Genomic DNA, 24,707 nt, shown 5'->3' with positions numbered 1-24,707 from the left:
AAATAAATTGTTATGCGTACTGTTGTGATGAGTGGGGATGGACAGCAGGGATCGTATTGATGACCTTTAGGGTGCTCCTCACGAAGAATAATTCCAAGTTTCTTAACGGAGCCTTTCAGTGTTATAGGTTATTCTTTGATCTTGATAACCTGTATGTTTATGCTTTCTAATTTAACATGTGCTTTGTTAGATCTTATTTTGATGGCTTGCAATTTTAATTGGTTTATCTTCAGGCAGTGGCTACTAGTCCCTTCGTTAATGTTAAATAGGTCTTTGTTTAATTTCATGGTTGCTTCTTTTATTTCATTCGTCTTGGCATGAATATACAATTGGATGTCATCTGAGTATAAGTGATATTTATAGTTCGTCAGTCGTTATGATGGGTCATTCGACCGGGCGAGTTGGCGGGTGGCTGTGAGCTTGCATCCGGGAGATAGCGGGTTCGAATCCCACTGTCGGCAGCCCTGAAGATGGTTTTCCGTGGTTTCCCATTTTCACACCACGCAAATGCTGGGGCTGTACCTTAAATAAGGTCACGGCCGCTTCCTTCCAACTCCGAGTCCTTTCCTATCCCATCGTCGCCATAAGACCTATCTGTGTCGGTGCGACGTAAAACCACTAGCAAAAAAAAGTAGGTCATTCGTGTGTAGGGAGAACATAAGGGGTTACGCAATAGCCAGGAAAGTGATTTTTATGTTACTGGTGAGATGTTTACGTCCTCGTCTGTGGCTTAGATGAAATTTCGAAACGAGTAACATAAATTCCAGTCGATACTCCAAGGCAGTACTCCGTACTACAGTACGCTCGACGCCCTGACTCAGCAACAACTCCTCGTTCATATTCCGGTGTGAGACTGGTGATGTCCAGCTCTGCTGTCCCCCAGTCCGACGACTGAAGTCCAACACTGACTCACTGTTCTCGTCTAGGCTCTGGTGATAAAGTACTGGACTATTTGGGGTTCGGTTAGTGACGGAACAGTTTCGTTTCTCTTTCCAAAAGCGCACGTGGAAGCCAGACAAAGAACACAATACACGGAAAGGCCGGCCCTGCCCTCAACTCCCAACTGACTCTTCTTCAATCAAAATAAATTATGTTGCCAGAATAAGACAAAATGCAATGCATTTCATTATATTTGTCTCTTGTATAGCTTGGTGTAACCCGTAAGAACCTGCTTCCTAGGCTAATATTATTCTTGGTACAATTAATTATTTTGCTAGGAGTCAGGATATGTTTAGAAAAAACACAATGCCTTTCTCAAAATTTTATTTTTAGTAGAATACATAACAATTTTTGTTTTAATGTTGAAACATTTCTTAGCAGACAAAGTAGGGATCCCCATGCGGGAAACGTCAAATTAAGCAATTTCCAAAACTTTGCCGATTGTCGAAGGGCTAAAGTGCCCGGAAATGTTTAAAATTGTGACTTTTGAATAGCTCTATCAAATTAAAAGAAATTCGAAAATAACTTCTGGCCTAAATTCAGTTTGGGAAAAACAGCCTAGAATTGCGTGTTTCTTTAAACCTCTTCTTTTTGATTCAATTCCTAGACGAATTAACTTATTTAGATCATTCTTTCTGTAATGTGTTCCTTGATTCAATACCCTCAGGAATTACTCGAGTTTTGGAAAAATTTCACACCGAATGTAGTTATAAGCGCTTAAGTGAAACTCTGCATTGACTCACATTAGCGCTCGTAGTGGTATAAAAAGCAAACTGCTAATCTAATCGACCGGATAACGATGATTAAATAAAGGATTGTAATTTTTAGGAATATATAAGGAACAAATTCTCACATTTTATTATATTTTATTAACCTGAAATTCGTAGCTCATATCCTTAGGAAGTTTTCAACATTGAGTTGCTTGCCTGAAGTGGTAGAACTGTGGATTTTATATATATTAAAGAAATATTATTTTTGCATAATGCGCTATTTAAGTGTATATTTATTTTGAGGAATTCCCGTTATTTCTTGACGATTCTGGTTTTGTATGTTTACTGTTGTATGATATACTTCTTCAGTCCCATCCAGTTCTGGTCAGCTTATTTACCAGCAGTTGTGTTTCTCACAAAGAAAAGTTTTGCTCTTCCAGCAACCGTCAACATCAAGTTTTGCCTTATATAAATACCAGCAACCACTATCATACCACTTATAAAAAGGTATGGGCGAAGATTGGTTGAGTTGCTCGTACGTCAGTGAGTCACCTGAAATAAACAGTTAAAGCTATAGAGACGTATAGTGCTATTAAAACAACGTGCGTGTTCTGACAGTTCGCAGCACGTGGAGTGGGAGCGCTGTGTTGCCACATGATCCGGCATGAGTTACTACATCACAGTCAACAGCTCTCGTTCTGCGCTAGGCTCTGCGGAAAATAATATCCATTAACGGCGATCATGAAAGAGTTAGAAAAACGTTAAATATCGTTGCTATTATTCCAAGATGGCTCAGCAGTAATTTTATTAGCTCAAATATCGTAAGACAAACTCCTAATTCCCCTTCCTCATAGGCTTTAGTCAGTCGGGTTTTGCCCGGTGTTGATAACCTGTCATGTGATGGTCCAATTACATCCACTCCCTCTCTTTCCCCTTCACCTTCTTCCCAAGGCTCCTTTTCTTTCTTTTCTTTTTCTTTCCCTATTCTAATTACTGTAGCTTGAGAAACTTTAAAGCTGCTGCTGTTCTTTCTACAACTTTGTTAACGTCTATCAGTGGGCCTCCATTTTTCCCTTCAGCCTCAAAATATTCCCGTAAGGCACATACCATATCGCGAACTTGACCACGTATAGCGAAGCCATGCCTCTCCATTACGCTTGCCTTTTTTCTAGGTGAATGAGTTCTAGGTCGCCCTCGGTGTTTAGCGGCGCTCTGAACGGGTTGCAACATTTTGAATTCAGTAAATGAGACGGTGTTAAAATTACACTATACTACACAATACTATAATTTACACTACACTAGAATGCCAGCCTCGATAACGATACACTTATTAACACGAACACAATAGCACTATAATATTTAGTTCATTTAAAAAACACACTATACAGACAATATCTCTCAAAGTAGACATTGTTAGCCCAGCCACATGTGTTACGGTATACTATATTGGCAACGTGGAACTCGGACCGACCGCCTCACGAAGCTTTCAGACAGCGGGGGTAGGAAAAGGGAGAGTGCATGAAGAGCTGGCATTGGCTGAAACGGGAGGCGTGTACCGGTTGCCATAGTAACTGCCACCTACTACCACGCTGAGAGCTGTCAGAACACGCACATTGTTTTAATAGCACTATAATTATAGTTCTGTCGACGTCAGTAGGAAACCTATGCCCCCACCGATCACCTTAATACTAATAAAAAGGGATCAGATATTCAGACGTCAAAAATATTGAAATATGATTACAAAACTGCCCTTAATATAATGTCAATATAGAAAAAGCCGTAGGAATTTGTTAATGGTCATTCAACAATTACTCAGTTCATGGAAACAGCTTACAATAACGGACAAACCCTATCTGTTCAAAAGAACCCGGACGCATTTCAGTACACGTAAACCAAAGCACAGAAGTCGCAACAACGAACGCGACTGAGAATTTGATGTTGTTTATTACTTCACTGTCTTCCTTACAACATCTGAATTACCTTAGATATGAGCAAATATTTCCCCGTAACTATCTGCAACATTATTAAGTTCCAAACGTTTAATTCAATTGTATCATTATATTAAATTAAATAATTATTTCAAAAGTTATATTAAATATTCCAATGGTGATAACCATGACCCTGTTTTATGTGGAGTATCCGAATGTACCATTTTCCCCTATAACTTTGCAGATTCTTTTACTGGATGTCCTTCTATGAAAAAAGAGGCATTTCAGGTGCTATCTAAACTTATCCTGAATTAGTCTGTGACACACTGCCTTCCTGATGATTGTACTACGATTTTGTTTTATACGAGCAGGTTAGGTACAATATACGAAGTGTATTTGGAACTTCACTTAAGATTAGGAAACTCCTACGACTAACTAACATCAGAGTACCTAAACTGCAACAACCGGGTATCTACAGCGTTCTCTGTACTTGTGGCAAGTTTCATATTTGGCAGACTTCTACAACGATATGTACTCGAATTAAGGAACATAATAGGTGTATCATACTCAACCAACCTGATAAATAAGATGTTGCTGATGATGCTTTTACACCTGCTCATTATGTCATGTTCCAAGGAGTGGATATTCCTGCCCCAGAATTATCTTGGTGGCGGGTGAAATACGTAAACACCCGGATAATTTCAACCGGAATACAGGCTACAACCTCAGTGAATCATAGCTACCTATTATCAGAACCATCGGAAAGAGATGTTTTACTGCTGCCATTTGTTGTCCCTAGCATGAGACTAAAATGACGTCCCTATTACATCATAGGCTTCATTTTAAGTTCACTGTTGCTTTCTCTTAGCAACCATTGATGCGTGGATTGCTTATTCTTCTAAACGGGCGTTGAGTGTGTTTACATAGTTTATTACACGGCATAATCCCAAAAATATTACATCATGAATAGTTATAATATCACTGTTAATTATTTATGGTACGAGAGAATGATCGTAGACAGATTAAGTTATTGGAGGAATTAGGACGACTCTATTCACCAAGTTAGGATGCATTTGCATGCTGATTTGGCTGATTTGATGATCAACAACTTCACCATGAGTGTCATAGATGGTTGAGGCGTCACTGAAGAGATATTTTAGGGATATAAGGAGTGAAACAGTTCCCCGTTACTTTCCTCAACGAAAATGGAGTTGCTATTCCATATCAGCGTGCATGGACCCCTGAAATGCATGCACCATCCAAGCCAAGACAATAATATAAGTGACACATTTGATCTAGCCCATTCTTGAAGAGACAGTGCACTGTAAATACAAGATCTAGCAATCGGAAGCACCACAATCAAATTAATATTTCAGATACGGCACTATTTCCTATCCCATTGACTTTAGTATGTCCACAAAACTCGTATCAATCCCAGTTTCTTTCGTAGCTTTCAAATTTGGTATGTTTTGGAAATATATTTATTATAGTGGGTAAATTTCACTATTTTGCCAATATTAGTAACATCATGGATCTTGCTCATTAGTCATCTCTGCAATGGGAACCTTTTTCTGCTTTAATATACCTTAAATATCCTTCAATTTTTCCCTAAAATTAATGTGACAGACTGTAATATTTGCCATCATGTTATTCTTTGTTGATATTTTTTGCTATATTCAACCAACCAACCAACCAACCAACCAACCAACCAACCAACCAACCAACCAACCAACCAACCAACCAACCAACCAACCAACCAACCAACCAACCAACCAACCAACCAACCAACCAACCAACCAACCAACCAACCAACCAACCAACCAACCAACCAACCAACCAACCAACCAACCAACCAACCAACCAACCAACCAACCAACCAACCAACCAACCAACCAACCAACCAACCAACCAACCAACCAACCAACCAACCAACCAACCAACCAACCAACCAACCAACCAACCAACCAACCAACCAACCAACCAACCAACCAACCAACCAACCAACCAACCAACCAACCAACCAACCAACCAACCAACCAACCAACCAACCAACCAACCAACCAACCAACCAACCAACCAACCAACCAACCAACCAACCAACCAACCAACCAACCAACCAACCAACCAACCAACCAACCAACCAACCAACCAACCAACCAACCAACCAACCAACCAACCAACCAACCAACCAACCAACCAACCAACCAACCAACCAACCAACCAACCAACCAACCAACCAACCAACCAACCAACCAACCAACCAACCAACCAACCAACCAACCAACCAACCAACCAACCAACCAACCAACCAACCAACCAACCAACCAACCAACCAACCAACCAACCAACCAACCAACCAAGGATGAAAAGGAGAGGGAATATAAGTCTCTGGTAAGACCCCCAACTAGAGTATGGATCCAGTGTATGGGACCATCAGCAGGATTCCTTGATTCGAGAACTGAAAAATATCCAAAGAAAAGGAGCTCGATTTGTTCTGGGTGATTTCAGACAAAAGAGTAGCGTTACAAAAATGCTGCAAAGTTTGGGCTGGTAAGAGGGGAGTAAGGAAACAAGCTGCTAGACTAAGTGGTATGCTCCGACCTATCATTAGAGAGATGGCGTGGAATGACATTAGTAGACAAACAATATTGAGTGGTGTTTTTAAAAGTAGGAAAGAAGACAGTATGAAGATAAAGTCTGAATTTAAGAGAACACATTCGGGCAAATATTGGTCTATAGGTAGGAGAGTCAGTGATTGGAATAATTTACCAAGGGAGATGTTAAAAAAATTCCAAGTTATTTCCAATCATTTAAGAAGAGTCTAGGGGTACTACAGATAAGGAATCTGCCACCTAGGCGACTGCCCTAAAAGCAGATCAATGTTGATTGATTGATTGATTGATTGATTGATTGATTGATTTGTGATTTCCCAGTATGTTCCTTCAATCTCTCTTTACTTCCACTACCAATCCTAACTCTATTTCTTGCTAACCTACACTTCCTTCTTAACCTCTTTATTGTCCTGTTATATTATACTGGGACTTTCCCATTCCTTACTACCTCTGAAGGCACATATCGGTAGCTTCAAACCTATCCCGTAGGCTGTGTTTTACCTCTTTTCACTGATCATAAGTACTTTGAAGACACTCCCCCATGCTCCTCTTATCAACTATATGATTTTGCCTGATAGTCCTATTTTTGTACCCTTCCTGTTTATAGCATTTATTTTTTAATACGACAGAAATAACATATTGATCCTTATAACATTTATCACATCAGTTTCTATTTACAGCCCGTCTTGTTTTAGTAGCACCATATCAAGTATATTTTTCCCTCCAGGTGGATTCTTTAAACTGATTCAGGTGTCCTTTCCTGATTGAACTATTTACAGCTTTCTTGGTAATGCCTTTTGTTATTTGTGTTATCTTCCGGTTTAAGATTGAATAAATTCGGATCACCCTTACAATAATGCCCCTTTCTGTGTCATTCCTCAAAACGCTGATAGTTTTTTAACAACTACGCAGCAGCGTCAGCACCATAGTTTCCAGGTCTGTACACCCCCAAAATATCAAGCTGCCAATTTTATTTCGAGAGATGAGCCTCTGTATTTTTGAGACTATTTGAAAGTGTCTATAAGTCCTCACCTTGTACTGTCGTTAATTGTCCACCTTGGACATTTCGTCTCACTCCAATCCAGGTATCTGTAGTACTGCCTCCGTACAATCTCAGGCGGCTCACGTAGTCCAAGTACAGTTCTATCTCCTGACCAGAGCGGGGCACAGCAAGGAATGCGCTTTCCAATTCACAAGTGATACGAGCCTCTTCCCAGTTCTTCTCCATGGTATGCAGTCTGAGAAATCGTTGCTGAAGGCCGGGTACAGGATTATAGAAAGCGCAATAATCTGTGAACAGTAAAAGCTGTATATTACGGCCAGCTTTCTTCAAATACATACTACGCAGTAGAAAGGGTGGTCTACCTATTCTGCTGAAGGAGCATTTATTATGATATAAAAAGCACCTACGAAGTACGTAAGTTCGTAAAGTCGGAGAAGTTTCCAAATGATGCCGGAGCAGAATACTAATACAAAATCATTTGTTCATTTCAGTCAGATATTCAGGGTGCTTCCAGAAATGTGGGAAGAAATAGGGATTCGATAGTAAACCCCAAAAGAACACAAAACGTACATATGAACACGTCAATCGTTTACGAGTTACAGGTGTTCTTAAGTTGTGCTGGAATTATTGGTATCAGCCCTACCTAGCACATTACGTTGCTCTATGAGAAGTATTGTAAATTTCGGCTACTGCACAGTGCATTTTTAAGTATCTTTCGGTATCACGAAGACTAGGCTGTTCCAGCGAGCAGCAGGAACATATGAAGTGTGTGTCGGATTTAGGGCGTATGACGTCAACCGGCGGGCGATTTTAAAAGTGGGTGTCTGGATACGTGTTAAGATAAACTTCAAAGGCATGGCTCTGGATTTGATCCCAGACTAAACCTCACAGGAGTATTGACCTTACAGACGTAATTTAGATATCCGGGCTATCCGCGGAAGAGAACAAACTTAACTTTACAGGCTTAACCTAACTGTCCTACTAGGCAAGATGGTTCCTATACATTGTTCTTACGGGACTAAATCCGGAGAGCTACCTCGGAGGCTCGCAACATGTAACTTCGATCTCGACTCATTGGTTAACCTCGCACACTCGAGTTCGAATCCTACGCTAACTGTGACCCTATAGAACCTCTCCGTCTAACCTGACAGATTCGTGTATGAACCCTTGACTAACCTTAACCTTACAAGCTCAACTTCGACACCGAATGAAGTAGTTCAGTGGTTAGCGCTTTCTGAGCTTTAGTTGAAACTTTGGATTATTGTAGGCTTCAGTTGATTCTCCTACTGAAAGGGGCTCTATGCCTCTGTACGCGCCGGTATAAGTTAGTTTAAACGTGGTAGTGACTGAAGGTGATGTAGTGCATACAACAAAGATACATGTAAATGCACTGAATAGAGGAATGTGTTTTTCTAGTGGAAAATGTGTTTGCAGAACGTGTTTGGAAGTACACTTCGATGTGCGTGTCTTCCGTTCAGAAATGCTGAATTGATAAACTGTGTGTTATTTAATGAGGTGAATCTAACAATAATGAATTACGTATACTCTGTGACGAGAGAAAAATTAATAACAGTGTTCGACAATAAAGTATAGGAAGTGAATTTGTGAATACCGAGCTCGATAGCTGCAGTCGCTTAAGTGCGGCCAGTATCCAGTAATCGGGAGATAGTGGGTTCGAGTCCCACTGTCGGCAGCCTTGAAGATGGTTTTCCGTGGTTTCCCATTTTCACACCAGGCAAATGCCGGGGCTGTACCATAATTAAGGCCACGGCCGTTTCCTTCCAACTCCTAGGCCTTTCCTATCCCATCGTCGCCATAAGACCTATCTGTGTCAGTGCGACGTAAAGCAAATAGAATTTGTGAATAAAAAGGAAATTGTTAACATTTTCAACACCTTTTCTAAATTGGTGATTTTCTGACAATATTAATGCGAGTGGCAAGTCAAGGGGAGGGGGACGTGTTGCCGCTATACCACATGGTTCGAGTCACAGGTAGTCTATTCTGAAGGGGTCTGGGAGGGTCGTGCTTGAATACCGTGTCCTGCCTTCCCCGACGCACGCCGCTTCACACAAAGTCTGATATGAAAGGGGTCTTTGCTACTGTACACTGCACTACAGGGAGCTGTGCACATCACCGTTTTATATAATCGCCAGCCAGTCCTCACATAGTGACACCGTATCGCCAACATTTTGGAGGAAAATTTGTCTTAATGGACGATAAAGCCTTTTAGGGCAGGTTGAGTTCGATAACATGGTCAGCTCACCTGGTGTAGATTATTCTAGCTGACGGCCATAGCCGACTTGCGGGTCTGGATGTGAGATGTTGACGACAATGAGGTAGGGGGAGCGTGAAATCTGGTGTCGACAAATAGCTTGCTCGTGTCAAAACATCAGGGGGGTTCGCTGAAGCGCAACATCCCTATAGGACAGGAGAATCACTATCAACATTGTTATATGCCCTTGCAGAATATGAACATTGCAGAGTAGTTTAGAATTGAACCTAGGTTTTTCATATGCAATGGAATGATTAGAAATTATGCCACCAGCTCTCTGTTCTCTCTGCCCATATTCGGATGGTGAATTTTTCCGTTAACAGAACTCGGGCCGGATAACTACGGTGTTAGTCTATGTAGACTGGGCACTTTAACGGGCATGGCCTCCAGGAAATCTACTGTGAACACTAACCAATCAATCAATTATTACTGATCTGCATTTAGGGCAGTCGCCCAGGTAGCAGATTCCATATCCGTTGTTATCCTAGCCTCTTCTTAAATTATTGCAATGAAATTGGACATTTATTGAACATCTCCCTTGGTAATTTATTCCAATCCCTAACTCCCCTTCCTATAAACGAATATTTTCCCCAATTTGTCTTCTTGAATTCCAACTTTGTCTTCATATTGTGACCTTTTCTACTTTTAAAGACATCACTCAAACTTATTCGTTTACTAATGGTATTCCACGCAATCTCTCCACTGACAGCTCGGAACATACTACTTAGTCGAGCAGCTCGTATCCTTTCTCCCAAGTCTTCCCAGCCCAAACTTTGCAACATTTCTGTAACGCCACTCTTTTGTCGTAAATCAATCAGGATAAAATCGAGATGCTTTTCTTTGGACTTCTTCCAGTTCTTGAATCAAGTAATCTTGGTGAGGGTCCCATACGTTGGAACCATACTCTAGTTGGGGGTCTTACCAAATACCTATACGCCCTATCTTTTATATCCTTACTACAACCCCTAAAAACCCTCATAACCATGTGCAGAGGTCTGTAACCTTTATTTATGTGATTACCCCAATCAAGATCTCTCCTTATACTAACACCTAGGTTCTTATAACGATCACCAAAAGGAACTGAGAGACTTTTCGTATATGTGAGTCTCATAGCCTGACTTTTAACCCCATTTATCATCATACCATTGCCTATTGTCCATCTCACAACATTATCGAGGTCATCTTGTAGTTGCTCACAATCTTTTAACTTATTTATTACAGTGTACAAAATTTCATCATCCGCAAAAAGCCTCATCTCTGATTCCTTCCTTTACTCATATCATTCATATGTACATATATAATGAAACATAAATGTCCATAAATACTGCCTTGAAGAATTCCCCCTCTTAATTATTACAAGATCAGACAAAGTTTCGCCTACTCTAATTCTCTGAGTTCTATTTTCTAGAAATATAGCCACCCATTCAATGACTCTTTTGTCTAGTCCAATTACGCTCATTTTTGCCAGTTACCGCTACCAAATCCAGTATAAGACGTTACAACATCTGAAATGGAATCACGGTTCCGCGGTTCTTACGAGAAACTACAGTCCATTTGGTGATGTTGAAATTCTCTGAGCTAAACCTTTTCTGTGGTTTTAGTCACAGAAGGAACATGCGGGCAATCCCTAGCATACTTCTCAGTGTTTTCAGTTTTTGTTATAAAGGGGAGAAAATCAAGTAAGTTCGTAATAAGAAAACTTCAAGTCACAGCTTGTAGTAATTGCATTGTACCGTCTTTATGGCGTGATAACAAGATTCTGATTCGAACTGGATATTCTTCCCCTTTTACACTAATAGCGATGATATCTTCTACCGCATTGTATATAGCTGCCCCCCACTGCACGTAGTTCAAAGCCTTCGAAGAATGTGAAGTAATTTGGGCATTTTTTGTAGCATAATCTTGAATCGTATAAAACTACCATTTTACCCAGCACCTACCCATCGTACACATTGAAATGATGGAGTGCTCACTGAAATCTATTCACACGTCTATTCACAATTTTCATTGTTATAAATCAGGTTATCGAAATACATGTATAGAATGCAATTCGGGATCCTCAGAGCCTCCTATCAATTATCCCCAACGTAAACACAGAAGAATGACAAAATATGATTATTCTACCACTGCTCATTCCCCGCCTAGCATGCAACTTTGCTATCCCATCCCTTCATGGATTTTTATTGGCCATTTTGTGGAGTATAGATATTTAACAACTAAGAGTTGTATCCCTGTCGTCGCGACGAAGAATAAAACACTGAAAATTCTGACATGATGTTCAAGTGCAGTAAACTTTTCTCCTCTTTGGCAATGTTCTTTTAATTAAGTTCGAAAAAGTAAACGATTCAAGCACGCAATATACAAACCGATCGTCGTCGGAGGTGCTGTAGGACTCTCTGTGGTGGTAATTTCTGGGGGTGATGGTTCTGGAATCCATTGGAATTCGGCATTCACCTGAAATAATTAAGAAAACATAAGCTTAATTTGATCAAAAATGACAAAATAATTCATCAGAAACCATTCCACATTTAGAACTGCGTTTTGAAAATGTGGTATTATGTCTTTAACAATAAAATGTAAACAGATCTGCTGTCCTCAGTCCTTTGCATTCGGTACCTCTTGACATTAACTCTTGTAACTACAGTAAATCCTTTATTCAACTGTAAGTTGTTACTGTGTTGAGAACAGACAGGGTATAGCGTACTGATAATCGGACACAAGGACAACGAAGCAAATGACGCCACAACACCGCAAACACATAGTGTCCATTGCCAGAATTACCACAAGAAAGCCTGAAGGCCATCCCAGCAGGAAATCACGCCAACAACTTAGGGTAAGCCTCGACAAAAACACAAGGAACAGGACTGGGAAGCGATGGAAGCTGCTCAAACCAAAGGAAAAAGAACCACAATAGAGGGTGGATCTTGAACACGGAACGGATAGAACACTTCAATTAAAAATACACAACTCACCTTCATAGTTAAAGACCCAAAATAAAATATTTATTAAAAGAAAAAGTGGTGGGAGTACAGACATAAAAGAACAAATCTAGAATGGTGAGTGGACCGAGAAGAGAATATAAATGAAATAAGTAAACCTTTAGCAATAATATAAACAGTATCTAGGGAGATGTATATCATACTCCTTAAAATGGTAAACCAGCAGACGTAATTGAGATAACAATAAGGATAAAAGAAAATTAAGATGGGTTGTAACCACAGGAATGACAATCAAAACATCACTAGAGTTTTAGTACCTTCCAAGTTCGGTATCGAAAGTTTTAGAATAATCTGTACAGAAGTTAGATAGTACCATGTGCACAGTTTACGGTACCGTTGATGTTTACAATTTCTGGGCACGGCCGTCCCTATATTTTTCTCAATTTATTTTCCAAAAGCATAACGTAGTTATTAATCCTAACAGATCATGACCTTTCCACATCTTTGGATTTTACCAGATTATTTTTATCAACATAGCACGCAGGCTAAAACGACCACAAATAATAACAACTTGGTTTTAAAGAAAAAGACCTTAGTGAACACTGAGGAGTATATAAGGAAAAAAAATATTAACTCACGCAACGGAAACGGTAACGTAAATAAATCAAAAGGAACAATAAAGAAATGCAGAAATACAAAAATAGACACCATGAAAACGTAAATTTAAACCAATAGACCGGAAATAAAATATTAAAATTAATTAATCAATTAATCAGTGCGGCAAAAAACAAAAACATTACTCCACTAACTTTATCTGTTAAAATTATTCCGTACGAAAACTCGGTAAGAAATCTTGGTGTAATTATAAACGAGAATCTTAACTGGGGAGAGCACATTACAAATATCTGTAGAAAAGTGTACGCGTCCCTTCACCCACTAAAATATCATCAAAATATGCTGCCACTAAACATGAGAATTGGGCTTATAAAAACTCTTATCCTCCCTATATTTTCCTACTGTGACGTAGTACTAATTGATGCCACGAGAGAACAACTAAACCGATTACAACGTGCTATGAACTCGTGTATTAGATTTATCTTTTCCTTACGCTATGATGTTCATGTTACCCCTTATTATCGACAACTTTCCCTTCTAAAATTTGAACAATATAGAAACCTCCACGTGGCAGTATTAATCTTTCGAGTATTAAAAGAGAATATCCCATACTACTTATCTTCACAACTCAATTTCCTATCCTCTTTCCACCAGCATAACACACGCTCTGGCAGTACACTTGCTATCCCTCTCAGCAGGTCAGCAGCATTCAGCCGTTCCTTTGTTGCAAATGGAGCTAAAATATGGAATTCTCTCCCCCACAACATTAGAGCCATACAATCCTTAAATTCCTTCAAGTTGTCTTGCCGTGAGCATCTCCTCGATGTGTGCCGCCAGGCTGAATGAATCTGGTAGAGTGAATGTGTGTATGAATGTACGTTTACTGTGCTTAGGGTATTTAGTGTCAATCAACTTTTAATTTTGTAACGATAGTTTAAGACATGACTAAGAATATTTATAGAGTTTGTGTTATTTTGTTTCATATTTTGTTTCATATTTTGTTTCTAGTTTGTAATGGTAGTTTTAAGATAATATTATGAATATTGCTCTCAGATGTACAATGTTAATGAAGTGTGGTTAAGTGTAAGAGAGGACCATGAGTCCTAACTTAGCCACTACAAATAAAGGCAAATATAATAATAAAACAAAATAAATGCATTACAGTGACAAGTTCAACACATTAAATACACCGACACAAGCATATTACATAAGCAAACCATGCATGTCACAACAATCAGTTATCACCACCACCATGACCGATGGCAACAATGCACAAGAAAATAAGAAGCCGTTATCTAATCATCAAGCAAAGGCAACACCTCACATGGACAGCGGCGAAGTTTGTAAAAGAAAGCCACGAAACGGGAATATCTCAGAAAACAAAAAAACAAAAAAAAAAAATTGTTAGAAAAATCGAAACAAGACAAATTGCAAATTGAATTTATCAAAATAAATCACACTTCTGTATTCGCTTCGGTATAGAGTTACAAACCCAAGTAGTACATTTACACACAAAATATTAGGAAGTAATATCGCTTAAAAATCATTGACACCCCTGATGTTGGCCAGCCTAACCAAGAGACCACTAAAATTTTTGTAAAATCGAATATTAATTTTACTTGACCAGGGAGATTATTAAACGATATTCGTACCATAAATTAATTTTTAAACTGCCACAAGTACTATCAAACCAACAAGTATCGAGCACCAATATTACTGACAGCATATTGTCATATCAACAGAAAACAGAGTCCCAATTAAAATTTGACGATATAAAAATTGGCAAGATCCGCAAAGAACACGTTATACTTTACTCCAGTAAGTTATCTCACGTCCGTAGGTTTTACAACCACTTTGCTCTACACGTGATCCGCCGCGTGGTGATAAGATGAGAACGAATTATCAGAAACGAGCTCTTGGTCAAAGAGCGGACAAGAAGATGTGTGGTCTTTTTCAGGACCCTAACGTTCGTAGAATTGGATCATCGCTGGGCATTTATTAATTGAATTTAGAAAGAATTATTCGAGCGAAATGCGAGTATCTTTCCAGGATTACACTGAATATGCAGTTGATGTCATCGTGCTTCAAGAAACACACACAGCAGACGAACTACAGTTACAGAGTTGCGGGAAAATTCCAGGCTTTAAATTGATAGCGTCTAACTCTCACCACAATTAATGCCTTTCAACTTATGTCAGGTATTATGTAACAAATTACCAGTTACTATCAGTAAACTCTGAAAATAACATTTTTACTACTACAGTTAACACTGAAAACTTGACAATCCGCCAGATACTACTTGGTCTAATCCCCCTTCTCTGCAGTGTCCTACTACATATCTCGATGAATTCAACAGTCATCATAATTTTTGGGGATATAACAAGGATGGCCGTAATGGTGAAGTTCTTGTGGACTGGATGGAAACTGAAAATTTGAATCTAATTTTTGATGCTAAAGACGTGCGTACCTTTCAGTCAGTTCGCTGGTCTTGAGGCTACACTCCAAACGTAAGAAATGCTCCAGAATTTTTAATAAAAGAAATTGGTCAAATAAGGAAGGTAAAGAAATTCAGATATTTGGGAGAAACAATTAAAGAACATAATTTGTAAAAGTCCACTGTAGACGAAAGGATACACAAGATGGAAAGAGCATACGGTATAACTAGGAATGTCTACAACAAAAAGTGTTGATCTAGAACCGTCAAAATACAACATTACAACAGAGCAGTCAAACCGAAATGCCTACACACGAGCGAATGTCTAGCACTGAATTACAAGCTGAATAAATTGAAAGTAGTGGAGGGAAGAATTATACGGAAAATTCTCTGTCCACTAAGAACTACAGAACTCTGGAAATAAAGGAGTAATGATGACATATACAGGAACATAGAAAGCATAACATAAAAAATACGGAAGAGCCGATTCATGTATTTTTGGACATTTATACAGAATGAATGACAACAGGTGAACCAAACAGATCTTTAAACATCCTTGGAACCAGAAGTTAACAACGACAATCTGGACTCATGAAGTCAAGGAAGACTTGGAAACAAACGATGTAAGAGGGGAAGCAGCAACAGAGAGAGAGGTTTCTAGAAATAAAGTGTTAAAAATGGAAATATTGCAAGGTCGGGAGGGAAAGAAAACAGAAAATAATATATGTCGTGAAGGATATAGAGTTCAGGTTTAAACCTCAATAAATTTAGGGACCTGGATAATACTTCGTAAAGGACATAGTGTTCAGGTTTAAACCTCAGCAGCATTTAGGGACCTGGATAATACCTCGTTAAGGATATGGTGTTCAGGTTTAAACCTCCGGGCTAGTAGGCCGCGCGGTTAGGGGCGCGCAGCTATGAGCTTGCTTCCGGGAGATAGTGGGGCCCGAACCCCACTGTCGACTGCCCCTGGGATGGTTTTTCCGTGGTTTCCCATTTTAACACCTGGAAAATGCTGGGGCATAACCTTATTTAAGGCAACGGCCGCTTCCTTCCCATTCCTAGGCCTTTACTATCCCGTCGCCGCCATCAGACCTATCTGTGTCGATGCGACGTAAAGTAGAATTGTCAGTTTTAAATCTCACAACATTTAGGGACCTAGATAATACCGTACAACACAAATTTTCATATAACCACCAGTCATAATACATATTCTTGTGCTTGATAGCTATCCCCCATACGCCTGCTCCAGTAACCGTGTCGATCCAGTGCTGGATATTTCTGTATATTACGCCTAAGATACACAATTCGTCGCAAAGCTTTGTACCCTTTGCCTATAAATGACGATGTCTACTTACCACTTGAGTCGACACTGCAGCAGGCATGATGGGGAAAATATTCGTCCCGATGGTGAGTATTAGAACCCAGTATTTCATCATCTTGACGTTCCTGAAATCAGAATATTAGTGGCATGTCATGCAGTTTTGTCAAGAATCTGTTATGTTTTAAGTGGATTGTTGAAATCATTTGCAGTCTTAATCTATCTCTACAGATCTGTGGTAGAGTGTCTCAATCAAGATTCCTGGTACGCGGGTTCGACCCCGATTGAGGTAGTGAGATTTTTAAGGATGGTCAAAAATCTTGGCAAATGCACAGCGTTGTTGATGACATATTAAATATCTCACGTGGCGCTGGAATTTAGGAATGTAGAAATTGGTAAGCAGGACATCTGCATGGCATCGTCCATTTCCGTAGCTTAACCGTTAGTGCTATTATCTGCTGTCCTCGGAGGACCGGGTTCGATTCCCGGCGCTGTCAGAAATTTAAAATGGCAGGAGGGCTGATATGTGGTTGAAATGGTACATGCAGCTCACCTCCAATGGGGGTGCGCCTGAAAAGAGCTACACCACCCCGGGATGAGGATACGAGTTTACATTTTTCTTTTTGCATGGCATCACTTCTGCAGGTTCACCGACGAGTCGGCCTTACGGTTAGGACTGCGTAGCTGTGAGCTTGTTTTCCGGATATGGTGGTCAAACCTGAACATGGTTTTCCGTGGTTTCCCTTTTTCACCGGGCGAATGCTGGGGCTGTTCATATTTAAGGCGACATCCATATAAATTCATCTCACCCCACCCTCGACCCCATACGAAGAAACGGGTCAAAGGGGTCGACACACAACAATTATTAATTTAATTGTCCACATCCTTGACAGTGCTGAGGCCTTCGGTTCAGAGAGTCCTCAGTTTAATTCCCGGTCGGATCGGGGATTTCTTTATCGGATCTGCTCAATTCAATCGTCTTGGGAATTATTATTATTATTTTGTGTTTGCGCCAGCACAATCCTTTTCAGACTTCGCTACCAACCACCAGAAAAATACGCAATGGTAAATAGATCCCTCTATATAAGGGTACCGTCAGGAAGGGCATCTGACCATGAAACAGGGCTAAAACTATTTATGTTCGTTGCACTTCGCACTTGTGATCACATCAAGGTGTGAGAAAAGTGATACAGAAGTAGTCCGATAGTCCGGCACGATCTGGACCGGCCCGGTGCTGGATTACCGAAAATGCCGTACTATCGGGCGGTACCTCTTACTACGATATAAGTTAAGACGTACTGTGAAAACAGCTGTAACACGGCGTTTTGCAGTAAAATGTTGATCAGCAGAATCACCTCTTTTGTTTCTTATTGACATTCCATAATAATGCCGAAGTTCATCGATATTTTTATCTGGAAGTCTTCCTTTACCATTTAGCCTTTTCATCTACAACTTCTCTTTTCCTTCTGTCCGCTTCAGTTTTTGTAGGCATGTTCCCATCCGTTCTTGCACGTGGCCCATACATTCAATTTTTTGAAATCTTTTTTTTTATCATATGGTTTTCTTTGCAGTACTCAGTGTAGCACACAGCCTTCTAGACTGAATATTTCCAGTGATAACAACTGGACTGTATCAGATACATTTGCACTATTAACTTTGAAATAATAACAAATACACTTCTAATACTTTCGACAAATAATGCATCAAATTGTTCAGGAGAGATCATTATTAAGAAATTATTAAAAAATTCTGGAATGGTGCCGGACCATCGGGCGTTCCGGACTGTTGGATGCCGGACTAATGGAATTCTACTGTAAAAATTTACTTACTGAATCAAATTACATCATGTAATCATTTGAAGGTTATGGGGAAATCAACAATAGTCGATCTCAAACTTGCAACTCCTCAGGAAAGTATCAGGACCAAAATGGTAAAATTGAATTTTGATGAAAAAGAAATTGCATGAAATCTATTAAGTTTCAGAAAATTTAACAGATACAATCAGCAAACGACGATTACAATTTTATGATAACTTATATAGAATGAATAATAACAGGTTCACAAAGACATTTAAATTTAGCCTTATCACTGAAAAATCACAATAATTGGATAAAAGAAATCAGTAAAAACAGAATAAAATTCAGAAACTTAATATACAAATATAAATTTTCTGTAAAGTCCACCTGACTAAATGCAGGACGGAGTGAACAACGTAAGAAAATAACACAGCGAGAGTATGAAGAGATATTGGGCAGAGAAGAAGAAAAGTAAGAAGTTCTAATAAGTTCAATCGCGCTCCTTAGTTGGGCATAACGAATCAAGAATTATAATAAGCACAGTCTTCTTCTTCTTTTTTGTGAACCGGCCAAACTTAGGACCACGCCAATACCACTTCACCTCCTTCTTAGCATCCCTTCTTCCTTACTCTTTCTCCACAGTGCTTTCATTCTTTCAGAATGTTGCGCTCTTCTCTCTTCAATCCATCTTCCCCCTCTGCGCTCTTTCTTTTCTTCAAGCAGAACTTTTATGTTGGAAAGTCTTTTCCTGAATTGATCTCTATCATGATATTCTTCATCTGCAATTCCTAATCTCTTGAGTTATTCCTTCACCTGCTTGGCATATCCCCGCTGGCTCTTCAAGTAGTATATTTTATTAAAAATTTGTTTATTTAACCTTGCTGGATCCATTCTGACCATGTGTCCATAGAATCGCAACCGTCTTTTCTTTATTGTTGTTTCCAGGTCTTCTGTTCTTTTGTATATCTCGTTATTTGATCGTTATCTGTAGTTTCCCTCTACCACCCTTGGGCCGTAAATCCTCGTGAATATTCTCCTTTCAATCTTTAGTAGTTTTTCCAGGTTCGTTAGTGTTGCTGTTTCCACCCCATACAGAATCATTGGTTTTACCACAGCATCATAATGTCTTAGTTTGACGTTAATGGAAAGATTCTTTTTGTTGTAAATGGCTTTGGTGGCAGTGTTTAGCCTTTCCAACTTAAGTCTCCTATGTTCCATGGCCTCTTTATCCATCCCGTTCGTACTGACAATCTCTCCCAGGTATTTAAACTGCTTTGTGACCTTCACTTCGCCATATTTCGTCTTCATTGTTCTTTTCACATAATTTCTGTCCGTGCTCATCATCTCAGTTTATATGAAGGAGATATTTAAACCTGTTTTCTCGGCTATCTCCTGTAGTTCATTTATCTGTGTTATTGCTTCCTGTTCTGTCTCAGCGAAGAGTGCCAAATCATCAGCAAAGGCCAAACACTTGGGTTTGACATGTTTATTTTTACTACCTGTTATAGCACCTGAGTCATTACGTTTCCACAGTGTTTTCATGACCTTATCTAGAACCACGTTGAACAGTGTTGGTGATAAGCTGTCACCCTGTCTCAGACCTGTTTTTATTTTAACATTTTTAAAAATTAATTTTCTCATATTTCATGAGCCTTACAATTCTTTTGCGTGTATACTAATTTGTATTTCGATATATCGGAATTCTGCATATCCCATCTGTGTGGAGTTGAAGGATGTGGTAGAGGCTACTAGGAGGGGAACCACCAAAGAATCTGTACTCGCTCTTCATAAAATTCATGAAACACAGTCTTCCACTGGACCAAATAATATTAAGAACAGGCGGCGTACATTTGCGAAAATGTGGTCTGAAGAGGTGATCTTCCAAGCGATTCAGGAACCCAGACAATGCCAGGTAATGTATACGGTGTTCGGGTTTTCCAAGCCCAAAAACAAATCCATGATGCATGTTTTTACGTGTAACGGGGAAGAGTACGAATGCTAACTTTCTCATATAAGGCAAACGCTACGGCTGTACCTTTATTAAGGGACGTGTCACTTGCTTCCTGTCCCATCGTCACTTTAAGAACTTTCTTAGTCGATGTTTTCTCACATAAGTATATTCTATTTCAAAATAATGCCCTTTAGTTCAAGAGGTCTCGTGTTCAATTCCGGTCCGGTCGGGGTTTTTAACTTTCATCAGTTGGTAAAATTCCAGACCTAATCACGCAAGTATTATAAGGAAGTGGTGAAGTACAAAGCATGAAAAACGTACGTGGAATTCCTTTTAAAGAAGAGATGTGTTCAATTCCACATCTGGAGACCTACCAGCCCATCCCAAGAAATTCACTTACTTGTATAACTTAACGATGAGTAGTGCACGCCATTTTCCTTTGCTGGAATGGCCACGCGCATTGCTATTGGCTGTCGTAAAATGCGTTGTGACGTCATTCCTATCAATGATCAGAAGCTCATAGGGTTACCAACCCGCGGAGTAAAAAAGTACATGTAAATGTAATCTGTTAGTGAAGCAATGTTTAAAACAGTCAACAATGGAGAGATGCAGTGCTGTCTCAATCTCGAGACGCTATCTACCGAGAACAATGTAGCAGGCTTTTCCTATTATACGACATTCTTAATTAATTAGGACTTTTTACAACTAACAAGAAAAGGGTATTTCATCTTCTCACCAAAAAACCCATATAGAATGCACTGCTGTACTACGGAAGGAAAAAAATTGGTTCAGGGCTCACTGCCTTAACCAATCCAGACCAATAGTCTTGTCCAGGCCCTATCCTAACCTATCCTGACTAATGATTTTGTCCTACCCAGAGCAATGACCTTGTCCAGGCCTTGCCGTAACATACCCAGAGCAATGGCCTTGTCTAGGTCCTACTATAACCAGTCCAGACCAATGGTCTAGTTCCTAAGTCGGGAGGTTGGTAGCTTTGTGCAGCGCGTGATCACATCCTCGGCGAGTCGACTGCGAGAAATAAACATAGGACAGTCACACCGCGCGTAGATGTGCGATGCAAGTGATAACCCATGGTAATAATGTTGCGTGAACAGGACTGGAATTAAAATCATTGGTTAATTCCTATGGCTCCGGACCTGGATGTTTGTGACGTCTACAGCATTAGTTTTCATCTCAGATAGAGCACCGTCCTTACAGAGCGCAGGTCACTATGCGGTGTCAATTAGAAAGACCTGCACCAGGCCTCTCCGGAGGCCGCACACCATTATACTATTTCAAAATATAGTCCTGAAATATCATTATTTGTAAAATAGTTTGCAATAAGTCTCGTAATACCTTACTACTACACAAAGCACCATTCATTTACACAGTATTTGATTTGAAGGCAATTACATTAACACTGCGAAAATTAAGGAGCCCCGTTTATTACCTCACATTGTGTGTGTATTCCATTGTTAATTGCAGAACAAGTGACATGTGTTGTATATTCCTAAAATGAAGTTTATTATTATTATTATTATTATTATTATTATTATTATTATTATTATTATTATTATTATTATTATTTATTCTCTTTTATAATTGACGCCCACTTAAGTAAATAATACTTTTTGTGGTTTTGATTATATATTTTACAATGAAACTTTCACCAAAGGAACAATATTACACACACGTATTACAATTAAACAGAAGTTTGGTGTCATTGTACAATTAAAAATAATTTATTATTTGACTACACACCAAGAAACTAACAGACACTAAACAGACAGCCAGACTGACGTATGCGCGCAAACGAATAAATCATACCTCAGTGTCCATGACATTGGCAACAAAATATATCCAATAGGGGCGCGCAGCTGTGAGCTTACATCCGGGAGATAGTGGGTTCGAGCCTCACTGTCGGCAGCCCTGAAGATGGTTTTCCGTGGTTTCCCAGTTTCACACCAGGCAAATGCCGGGGCTGTACCTTAAGTATCTACCTGTATCGGTGCAACGTAAAAACAAATCATAAAAAAGACACTGAATAAGAGTAGGAAGTAGAAGATTTATCAATTGAACTGGAAGGACAACGTACGCAAACGATTGAGGAATAGCGGAAGAAGCAATACATCAACACCAGGGCGTGTAAGGGAAGAAAAGTAACGTCCAACGCAGGTTGTTTAAGGACTATATTCATGTAACGTTAATTTCATAACTATATTTCAGAAAATACGTTCACTATTCAGCAAACTAGTTTATTAAAAGTGCACAACAGAAATGGTCGTTTCCTTTTAGTCCGGGTGTGCAATCCCGCCTGTATTTCGAGGCTATTTGAGTTACAACAGTGCACATGTTCCTTTCCTGATAACGTATTTTAAAAAACAATGAATACTTCTATTTGCCATGTATTTAAAACACAAAAGTTCTACAAAAATACTGACGATCTGTTGATATAGAACCTTCTCGTAGGGAGTTTATTTTCTCACTATCATGTTTCTACAATACCATGTAAATATAATATTTAACTAAGAAGGGGAACGTTTAAAATGTGTATATACAGAAAGAATTATACCCAGACCTCCATTACATAAAGAATTATCTAATTTTTCATTCCTGTAAAGTTGCTAAGTGTGATATACAAATTTCTTTGAGGGCAGGCTTTAACTCTATTCTGTATAATAAATATCTGACAGACCAGAATTTCGCACTTCCCGAAGATGTAGAGTAGACTACAGTTAAGCCATGCAGTAAAAAAAATTTCTGACATACCTCATTATTCCAGACGTTATTCGGAACGCGCGGATGAAGGCAGAGTGAAGTTTCCCTGAAGGTCCGCACATTTATAGCGCATGCTCAGAGTACCAAGGTCATGAAAGGCCGTTTTTTATGCATGTTTTTTTCTCTTTACATCATGGGATCACGAGCTTTGAACCAGAAAACGCGATGTTGACTTCAAATTCCTTTCTAGAGATGATAGTTGCTATGGAGAGTGTTCTTAATATTCAACCGAAGATTCTAAAAATAATAAAGAAAAATAAAGTTGTTAAATTCAAGTATCTTGGTAAGATACTTCAGCCTAACGGGCTCGATAAAGAAGGAAAGCGCGAGAGAGCCAGAAAAATGGAGCATGCATTCCACCTTATGAAAAACACATACAACAAGAGACCGATTTATATTAGAACTAAACTACGACACCATCAGACACTAAATCCAACCAGAGTGCATGTATGCTTCAGGATGCCTAGGATTAACAACCAGAAGAGACATTGAAAAAATCGAGAAGGAAAGAAAGGTATTATAAAAAATGTTCGGACCACAAAGATGTGCGTACAGGTACCGATTACGCAATAAGAAAGCAGTATATAAAACATGCAGCAGGATTTCAGATACAATTCGCAAACGAAGGGTTAAATTCTTTGGTCATATTTCAAGAATTATTTTAATCATTTGAACAAAACCACTAGGAAAGGCTACTCTTGTGGCAAATGGTTTGTTAACACCAAGAAGGATCTGCACCAAATGAACATCATGGATAAAGAAACAAGATGCACATATCTGAGGGGTTCCTAGAGCCAGAAACAGCGACAAAGAAGAAAAAATTGTACGCTGCACTGGTACCAATTACTTTGTAGGGTGTTTCTATGAATGGCAGCAGCTATTGGTTCTTCTAGGGCCAAACGTACAAGCAAAATGACATTTAATGTTTGTGTCGTTATTCTCTCTCTTGATTTTGATTCTACAATTAACATGACCAAAGACAAGTTGTACATCAGCATTTGAATATGGCAGTCTTAATAAAAGAAATGCCAAGGATACCAGTTCTTGATAGGGATTTTATTCACTATCATCTCACCTCGACCCAAAAACTCTATTGTATTCAAGCACTTTGTTGTTTTGTGTAAGTAATATTTTTCCACAGTAAGTCTATATTATTAGAAAAAATACCAAGGTCACGTGTGGTATAAGCAAGTGGAGGTTTCAATACTTTCATGGTTTCCGCAACAACAACAACAAGAACTACAATAGGTTTGGAATTTGCTTACTATATTTATATCGCGTGCAAGGCGTGACCGTAGTTCATCGGTCAATTTTACAGTAAAATTTGTTCATCTTTGGAGTGTGTGAAACTCAGCGTCAGTTATGATACTATGTCTGGTCACTTGCGATAAGAGCACAATGTTCTTTTT

At 39.2% G+C, this 24,707-nt stretch overlaps 1 protein-coding gene across 1 annotated transcript; it reads right to left on the bottom strand.

Annotated features, from left to right (window-relative positions):
• Window positions 1-1,249: 1,249 nt before the first annotated feature.
• LOC136880958 (uncharacterized) lies at window positions 1,250-23,344 on the bottom strand. The gene is made up of 5 exons (XM_067153508.2): window positions 23,290-23,344; window positions 16,811-16,901; window positions 11,831-11,918; window positions 7,222-7,479; window positions 1,250-2,201 (listed from the first exon to the last, which is right to left on the bottom strand). The coding sequence occupies exons 1-5, from the start codon at window positions 23,292-23,294 to the stop codon at window positions 2,044-2,046; spliced, it is 600 nt and encodes a 199-aa protein (XP_067009609.2). The 5' UTR covers window positions 23,295-23,344; the 3' UTR covers window positions 1,250-2,043.
• Between the last annotated feature and the right edge of the window lie 1,363 nt (window positions 23,345-24,707).

This window comes from Anabrus simplex, chromosome 9 (assembly GCF_040414725.1).
Source record: "Anabrus simplex isolate iqAnaSimp1 chromosome 9, ASM4041472v1, whole genome shotgun sequence".
Classification (NCBI taxonomy): Eukaryota; Metazoa; Arthropoda; class Insecta; order Orthoptera; family Tettigoniidae; genus Anabrus; species Anabrus simplex.
The sequence above is the reverse complement of the archived record's forward strand: the minus strand, read 5'-3'. Positions and strand labels throughout refer to the sequence as shown.

Bases quoted from the DNA above. Each gene is read 5' to 3' on its own strand.
- LOC136880958 (XM_067153508.2), bottom strand. The intron at 11,919-16,810 runs GTAAGTAGACAT...TAATTATTTCAG, and splicing joins CTGCAGTGTCGACTCAAGTG to GTGAATGCCGAATTCCAATG. The intron at 7,480-11,830 runs GTTTGTATATTG...TACTGTTCACAG, and splicing joins AGCACCTCCGACGACGATCG to ATTATTGCGCTTTCTATAAT.